At 34.3% G+C, this 9,225-nt stretch overlaps 1 protein-coding gene across 1 annotated transcript; it reads left to right on the plus strand.

Moving 5' to 3' along the window:
• Positions 1-667: 667 nt before the first annotated feature.
• On the plus strand, positions 668-1,339 carry LOC140442333 (uncharacterized). Its single transcript, XM_072533408.1, has one exon. The coding sequence runs from the start codon at positions 668-670 to the stop codon at positions 1,337-1,339; it is 672 nt and encodes a 223-aa protein (XP_072389509.1).
• Positions 1,340-9,225: the final 7,886 nt, after the last annotated feature.

Here is a 9,225-nt window from a genome sequence, read left to right on the forward strand (position 1 = left end):
GACTAATTTACAACCAAAAAGATTTTTTTTTTTCATTATCAAGAAAAAACAGTACACTTTTTAATGAAGGAACATATTGTATCTTAAATGTTAATTAAATTTTAAGGTGAAAATTGTAAAAAACATTCGGGGTGTAGATGCACTCTACACATTTTACTTAAATAAATAGTATTACTTTTGCACATCCGACATTCTTTCACTATCGTCTCTTTTTGTAATGTGGCCACTATTGTCGAATCTGGTTTTATCTGGTAAAGTAAATTTAGATTGACGTCTATGCTCTACGAGAGAGAAGGTGTCCGAGGTACTTGATGAATTTGGTCTCCGACTATTTGTCAGAGAGGAAAATTGTGGTAGAAAAAGGAGTAGTGGTTGACATGACGGCTGGAGTGCCGCAGAAGTCGGTCCTAGAACCCACGCTGTGGAACTTGGCATATGACGGGGTTGTGAGCTAAAAATACGGAGAGGGTGTAACCCCTTTCGCATTTGCGGACGACCTCGCTATGTTGGTAGTGGCGCGGGACAGGGAGGACCTTATCTTTGATGCACAGCGTATATGCAACCAAGCCGAGGAAAGGATGAAAATGCATGAGCTAGAACTGGCTACGGGTAAGACCGAGGCTATAATTCTCAAGGGACCAAGGAAAAGGGGCGGAATAACATTTGAATGTGCAGGAAAGAGAGTGGTTCCAAAGAAGTGCCCGAGGTATTTAGGGGTGATTCTGAGTCAAAACGGAAAGTGAGGGGAGCACGTAAAAGCGGAGGGCTCAAAACTGAGAGGAGGAAGGCCCTTCATTCTGTTGTGCAATCGATCGTCCTCTACGCTGCGCCTGTCTGGAGTTCTGCAGTTTTAACAAAGGCGTACAGAAAGCAGCTCACCCGAGCAAATAGGAAGAGTCTATTGAGGGTGGCGTGTGCATACAGAATAGTCTCTGCCGAGGCGTTAGGAGTTATCGCCGGCCGTATTCCGATGCACATGCTAGTGAAGGAAAGAGGAAGAATATATGAGAGAAGAAATGAAGACAAGTCATTTATTCCTAATCTTAGAAGATGGATGAATTGCGGGCATCGGCGTTTAGATTATTTCCTGGCTCAGATGCTCACAGGACATGGTTGCTTTAGGGCATACTTTTACAGATTAGGAAAGGCAGAAAATGACAAACGCCTATATTGTGAAATATCGGACATTGTCTCACACACTCTATTGGTATGCGATAGATGGATAGGTGAGAGGAGCCTGCTTGAGAGAGAGCTAGGAAGTAGGGTGCAATCGTCACTAAACTGGTGGAGGAGATGCTTAGGTCGTCAGATTGGTGGAGAGCAGTTCAGAGATATGTGAGGAGAACATTGTAAAGAAAGGAACAAGAAGAAAGGCAACCCGAAGGTAGGCAGGGTGCCCAAGACCAAGAAAAAAGATAAGGCAGAATGAGAAGGGGGGATATTGAACATGAACAGGGAGGAATAGAGGGAGAGAAGAATTCCATCGTAGTGGGAAAGTGCTAGCATGTGTGAGAATTGTGCGTGAATGCCGTGCCGATGTTGCGTCCCAATCAGGGCGATCCGGCCGGTAATTCACCGCGGAGGAGGGTGTTTTTTAGCAGGTAGGTCTCTGAAATTGACGGCGATGGTGTCCGAACAACCGTAGCGCGCGGTCTCAGATATCATCGTAGCCACGCTGGAGGAGTCCTGTATAACCGAGGCGGGAAGGCGGTTCTGCCCACCTTCTAGAACCGAGGTATGTTTTTGGACCACCACCCTCATAAAAGAAGAAAAAAAAAGATTGACGTCTATCAGCGGTTTCTTCACTATTATAAATTATAAATATAAATCGATGTCGGCTCATGCTTTCTCTTATAATGTGCACTTCTTTATCCTCATCCTTCGAGCAATATATATCAACTTAAAGCAGAGTGTAAACCAGATAATATACATATGCCAATAAATTTTTCAAATATATGTCATTCATTACAAAATCGTGACGGTTATTCTGCGATGCATAAATATTTGTAAAATATAGAATGCTCTCAATTACTTGTTTATAAAAAAAGAGTGAAAAACTTCAATATATGACTTACCTCAATGGTTGGCTTTTATATTGTCTAACTAAATATTAATCAGACTGATGTTGAATTACTACTGAGTACGAAGAAGCATTTGTTGTTAATAATAACTTCAGACAAATTTGGATTTACCATTTTTGCCTGGTTTTTTCTTTGGACGTTTTATCTGTGGTTCAGAGGAATATCATAATCAGAATCGTCAATCACTTGCATTTAATATGTACCTGCAATATCCGATTTTATTGATTATTCAAAAATAATATTATCATCAATGTCTTCTACATCGGAAACTTCATCTAATTCCGGCGGCAAATAACCCACATTAAGTGAGTCAGAATTTTCACAATCTGAGTCTTCTTCTAACAAAGCTATTAACTCTTTAGTAGTTAGTGCCATCTTTATTTCATATTTCAAAAATTTACTCAAATAAACAAATGCACTACTATATACACGCATTCACATGATATTAGTTTAGCTTACTTCATTTTAATTTATATGGAATATAAAACAAATAAACACAAGAAAACTTTCAAATCAAGTTAAAAAAAAACAAATATAACATTTACAGCACACAGCTATTCTATAAATAGAGAATGAAGTGTAATGACGAGATCGAATGTTAAAATTTCAGATCGTATAGTCTAATGAAAAAATAAGTATTTTCCAAAGTTTTCTGTTTTTTGAAGTTCTGTACTCTATAATAAAAATAAAATTTTACTTTAATTTGTTAGACAACTATAAGATATCTTTTAAAAGACACAGGATAACTTAATAATTATATTGGTCTTAGATTTAATTTTTACGTAATTACTTAAATGTTTAAATAAATAATTAAATCCATTCAAATCAAATTAAAAAAAAAAACAAATATTACGTTTACAACAGACAGCAATTATATAAATAGAGAATAAAGTGTAACGACAAGATCGTATTTTAAAATCTCAGATTTATTCTAATGAAAAACTAAGTATTTTGCAAAGGTTTTGTTTTTTGAAGTACTATATTAGGTACTCTATAATAACAATAAAATTTTACTTTATTTTGTTAGACAACTAGATACCTGTCAAAGTACACACGATAATTTAATAATTATATCGGTCTTAGATTTAATTTTTACGTAATTACTTATGTGTTTAAATAAATACTTAAAATTTTTTGGTTGATCGAAGTTCAGCGACTACGAGAGTGTAGACAGATACTTCATGAGACTTCGCTTCGTTTCGTTCTACTTCCATTCTGTGTGGGTTTTCGCGTCCAAGTCAAAGGGCCCGAAGTTCGAATACGAAGTGTCACACTACATTACTCGACTTCGCGAGTATGTAGAGAGTCACCCCGCGTCGATTAACTTCACTTCAACACTTCCTCCGAAGAACTTCGATCGAGAGTGTTGACGGGGTTTATGACGAAGTGAGATAAGTAAATAAGAAGGTACTGGTACTATTTAAGTTTTAAGTGAACACAATCCGACAAATCACGTTGTGAATAAGCAAATAAATGTACATATTTGCTTATTGCCAAAGCACAAAAATTTATTGAAATAGTATAAAACTACTTACTCTGTTACATTTCATAATTTTCGAGATGTTTGAATATCCACCTGCTAATAATTTGCTAAATATAAAGATATTTGATTTGCTTATGTAGAGGCAGAGGAATTCCATTTTATTATCAAGTAAGTAGGTACATGTATATCTCAGTTTTGTAAATTTGTTGACTATGTGCTTATTCACAGGAGCCAGAGTTATAATAGTTTATGTTTCAATCATGTTTAAAATAATGACCACGATGAGAATATTTTTTGGAACAAAGTAGAAATACGGCTTCTGTACTTATTCAAGGAATATACCAAATATTTGTATTTCATTAGAACTAAATCTGAATATAAAATGTATTAAATAAACAGTTAATTTTAAACTCTTCAGTTCATTCCCACTGCAGTGATAAACGCTGAAATATCATAAAGTAGTTTAAATATGTTTAGTTCAATATCGAACTAATATAAAACCTAACTTTACGTTTGGATTTCTAACTGAATTGAGTAGCTCATGATATCACTGCCGGACTCAAGCTAGTAATTAATAATAAGAAAACAAAATAGGTATATAAGACTTGTGAGCTAGACACGAGAGACAATATAAATTAGGATGAATAAAAACAAAAACAAAAAATTTAACCTCTTCGTCAATCAATAATAAATAACAAGCACCACAAAACAAAATGAGTACCTACAGAAATAAAAAAAACTGCGGACAAATAAAAAATATATGATAGTTCTCCGATATATAACATCAATTATGTATACTTTTACGGAGATTGGCAATCATCATGATCACTCTAATTTACAAAGCAGCCATTCCAAAAAATTGCTTTGCAAATCATAGTGTTCGCGTTAGTTTTTTAACCAAGATATTCATTGTAACATTTTTTTATATAATTAAAATATTAATTATTTTTATTCCTTTTACCCCCGTGATGATACGCTTATGTTCGGTTTACCGTCTTAAAAATTTTATTGAATGCCCGGAATTTCCTTGCGTCCGAAAGGTTTTTAATCCTTTCCGTCTTAATCCGGGTCTTTTATGATAGATTTGTAAATATTCCGAAGGCTCGTATAGTAATTTTTCTGTAAAGACCCAATCTCGGGATTTCATATTTCATCACGTTTGTAGGTAGAAGTATACCGTTATGTTCAATGTTAATTAGAACTTTTTACCTTCTCAGAAATACATACAGCTGGCCTATCATTTTTGGGGGGAAGATACCCTCACCTTTTCTTGGGTAGCTTGGTAAAATTTTTAGAGGAACCAAGTTACTTCTCGGTGGGCACTCGTAGAGAAAACGACTTATCGGTGGGCATTCGTCGAGTTAAGACGCTTAGTTCACATTATTGTATCTGCTACCTTACCGTCTCTGTGCATTTTCTTTATAAGTGTGTATACACTTGCTTATTAGAGTTTTTTTATCTTACACTATATTAATTTAAGTATAGTTGTAAAGCACCTTTAAGGGTAAATAAATTCAGTGTTTAATACAAGTACAGTATTAACTTCAGTGAAATAAAGCAGCAGTCGCCAGGAATTACTGTAAGTGACATAATTTTAATATCTCCACCTATCTGGGCAAGTAACATAGTATAGCATCATATCATCTTCCATTATCTAGACGTATCCAACGATCATACATGTCATCAAAGTTGAGAGTAGCTACTGAATTTTGCAGTCAATTAAAGAACATTCTATACTTTTTTTTGTTACGAACCAAATAATCGACTTAACCAAGTGCGGTTTGGTTAAATTTTTATGTTTTCACTTCAGTAACTTTTTTTGTATTTTTTGTAAATTTAGATTTTATTAATTTTTGCTATCTTTGGTTTTTGTTATAATTTTTTATTCATTTTTTTGCTGTAATATCTCGAGATACGCCAAAACTTTATTTGTGCATGCTTGTGTTATACTTATATCTTTGTAAAGATATTTTCTAATTATATTTCTGCTATTTTTTTATATGTATACCTACCACCATTTCATAGTTGTTTGTGTATTTTTATTACTTGTGTTGCATTCAGCAGCGTCGTAATTTCGTTGTTGTTTAATATATTGTTATTGTTTTATGTATGTATTTTATTTATCGACTCCTAACAACGTTCCCTGATATATTTGCTTTTTACCTTTAAATATAACTATACCTTTGACCAGTAGAAAGATCAGGCTAATTAAGTTTCGAAGGTAAGTAAGTGTAATACCTTTTATATTTATTTTTTTGTTTATGTAGAGTGTTGACCAAATTTATTCAATAATTAACTGTGATATCTTTTCTTGGGTTTGATCTCTGAACCTAAATATCTTTCCTTATCTCTTTTCTTTTCTAAGGTTTCTTAATTTTCTCCTTAAACCCCAAAAAATTAAGTGGCGCCCTGTTCCCTATCTTATCTTATCTTTGGTAATTTTACCCATCTGTCTTTTTGTTTATTTCTGTATCTTTTTCTAATATCTCTTATCGTATCTTTACTTATTTCGTCCGTTGGACCCATTCCTGGTTCCAAAAGCTAGTTTCGAACCCACGACTCGCTCTCCACCAACCATCTGGCTGCCGTCCGCAGTGTCTCCATTGGTAACCTTTCTAGCACCATCAAAAAAAGGTTTCCGAGGTTACATCATCTTCAACATATTTTTCTTTGTTCATTCTTCCTAATACTTCAACATTCGTAACGTGATACGTGCGTGGAATCTTCTAAATCTTTCTATATATCCACATCCAAACTAGTTCTTATCGCCTTTCGATTAAGTGTCCACAATCTAACCTCATATTATAGGACTCTGTATTCGTAACATTTATAAAAATTAACTTTATTGTAATTTTCGGGACAATATATGGGACGATCGAGTTCATTCCAGTAATGGAATCTTCGAGGGATCTAGAAACCGGTCAAGCGGGTCAACGATTGCTGCCCTCTCTGGGCTCTTCTGATTCATTGGTCGCAGGGAATCAGTCCGCATTAACATTTTGGTTTTACAATTGGTTGAGTAACTTGGCGTCTTCTACAATATTTTTCCATTTTTTCCTGTTTTTGCTTACGGTTTTCCAACATCTAACTCCCATTTTCTTAAGATTCGCAGTTATCTGATTCTCCTATCTCGTCTTCCGTCTTCTTCGTGGTATGTCTGATACTGGTCTCCAATTGGTGATTTTCTTGATAACTACTTCTGGATTTCTCCTTTCTAGATGTTCCATCCAAGTGTCTGTACATTGATAAATCTGACGATGTCTTCTCCTTTCAAAAGTTCTCTTAATTTGTAGTTTATTAGTTTTCTAAATTCATTATTAGCTATACTTCATCTAATTAACTTACCGTTGCACGTCATCCGCGTCATAGCCCGTGAGGTCACATGATTCCGACACGAAATATTTGGGCGGTAGGTGTGTTCTTTTTTAGAATTACTTTGCCGAGTCCACTGGCATTAAAGCCACTAGACATATTTGATTGTATACGCATAGAAATAATATTTAAAGATTTCCGAACTTCCGAACATTTGTTCGGAACACCCTGTAACGGTAATCGATTGACAGTTGCGGTGTTGACACTTTTTTTAAGTACCTACTTTATTATTTTGAATTTTGAAGTGAATACCTATTGTTTTATATTTTTACCTATTTAATAAAATCTGTTCTTTTTAGAACAAAATTAGTATATTTTATTTCAATAATGTATGTTTCTGTTAATTTACATTAAATATTAATTTGTTTTGTTGTATAATCAATCCACTTTTGCAATAATTATGTGACCTATTTGATTTAAAATGGATTCAGGATTTTTTTATACTTTAGCAACTATGTCAACTTCTATCTCTGTCAATGATAATGACGTGCAACGGTAAGTAAATTAGATCCTAAGATCCTCAATCTTTCTTCACCTTGATTTCAGGCATATGACGTCAGCACCATATGTGATTACTGGTCTAATTGCTGCTTAATAAATTTTTAGTTTAGTATTCTAAGTAAGCTTCTTATCTTTGGGAAAGTTGTTCAATTTCTAATAAGTTTCAGTAGCTCTTATTGTTCCTTCTACAGCGACGTTAAATAGTGACGTTGATAGAGAAACGCCCAGTCGTACTTCACTTGCTATTTTGATATTTTTGGAGATGCCATCATCTGTTATTATTGCTGCCGTCAATCCTTCCTTTGTCGTTTTTGTAAGCTTTATGAGTTTTATTGGGATATCTATGCTTTTCATGTCTTCTATTAGGTCGGGTCTTATTAGGCTGTCAAATGCTTGCTTGAAAACTATGAAAAGGATGTCGATATCATATTCGTAACACTTATCAATTGACTGTGTGAATATGTGTATTGCATCTATTGTTGACCTTGCCTCTTTAAATATCTGCTGGTATTCTTATATTTTAGTTTCAATGTAATTTGAGAGTCTTTGTCTGATAAATTATGTCAATATTTTGTAGCAGCAGTAATTTGAGAGTCGTTGTCTGATAAATTATGTCAATATTTTGTAGCAGCTGTTTAACAATGTTATGCCTCTATAGTTGTTACGTTGTGTCCCATTTCTTTAAAATAGGAATTATTACCCTGATACCATACTTCGGGTTTTCATTCTTGTTTCTAAATACTTATATTCTATATTTGCTATTACCAGAAAATGGTCAGAATCTGCATTTGCACCCCGATATGACCTGACATCTTGAATTATTCTCCACTATTTTGAAATAAACCCTCAGTTGATCCTGGTTATTAGCCATGTTATTTTATGCTCTTTGTTGTGTTTGAAGTGTGTGCTCATTATAAATGTCTTTGTTTCTGTAGCTAGGTTGCAAAGCCTTCTCCTGTTAGTGTTCGTAATTGTGTGAAGAGTTTCCTTTCCAGCTACGTCTTTATTTATGTCTTCCTTTCCTATCATTGCGTTGAAATCACCTAGTAAAATTAATATGCTATTCTATACAGTGGTATTTAAAAGTCCAGCATCACCTTACCAAATACCATTTTTTTAACCATTTACTATCTACATCAAACAAGCACTTAAACACAATATTATAAAATGGAAACAGCAAAAATTTTGATTAGTAAAAAAAATGTAGTTCGGAAAATTTTTAATTCAATATTACAAAAATTAGGCTATTTACATCAAGACGATATTGTACATCACATTGAAGTAATTTAAACTAATTTTAATATTTCATTGGCCCATTGGTTGTTTTTAATAACTAGTTCACATCTTTTGGGCATGGAAATTAATAATTTTTGCAGTTCTTCCATAAAAATACAGTGATGCTAAGCGTGGATTAAAGATTCGATTAATTTCGTTTTATGTGCGGGTTTGCTTTTGGAAATGATGTTTGATATCCTTTGCCACAAATTCTCGATGGGATTGAGGTCCGGGGATTGCACTGGCCAGTCCATCTTATCAATTTCATTACTCTGCATCCAAGCTTTAATCAATTTTGCTCTATGGCAAGGAGCATTATTATCCTGAAAAATAAATTTTTCTTCGCCAAACAGGTCTTTTCCACTATGCAGTATCTGTCGTACTTTAATGTATTTGGTAGCATTCATCATCCCAGAAACAACGTGTAGGCGACCAACTCCTCGAACGGACATGCAACCCCATATCATAACGGAGGTTGGATGTTTAATTGTGGGAAGAACACATTTTGGAGAA

Source organism: Diabrotica undecimpunctata, chromosome 5 (assembly GCF_040954645.1).
Source record: "Diabrotica undecimpunctata isolate CICGRU chromosome 5, icDiaUnde3, whole genome shotgun sequence".
Taxonomy (NCBI): Eukaryota; Metazoa; Arthropoda; class Insecta; order Coleoptera; family Chrysomelidae; genus Diabrotica; species Diabrotica undecimpunctata.

Bases quoted from the DNA above. Each gene is read 5' to 3' on its own strand.
- LOC140442333 (XM_072533408.1), top strand. From the start codon at position 668: ATGTGCAGGAAAGAGAGTGGTTCCAAAGAAGTGCCCGAGGTATTTAGG.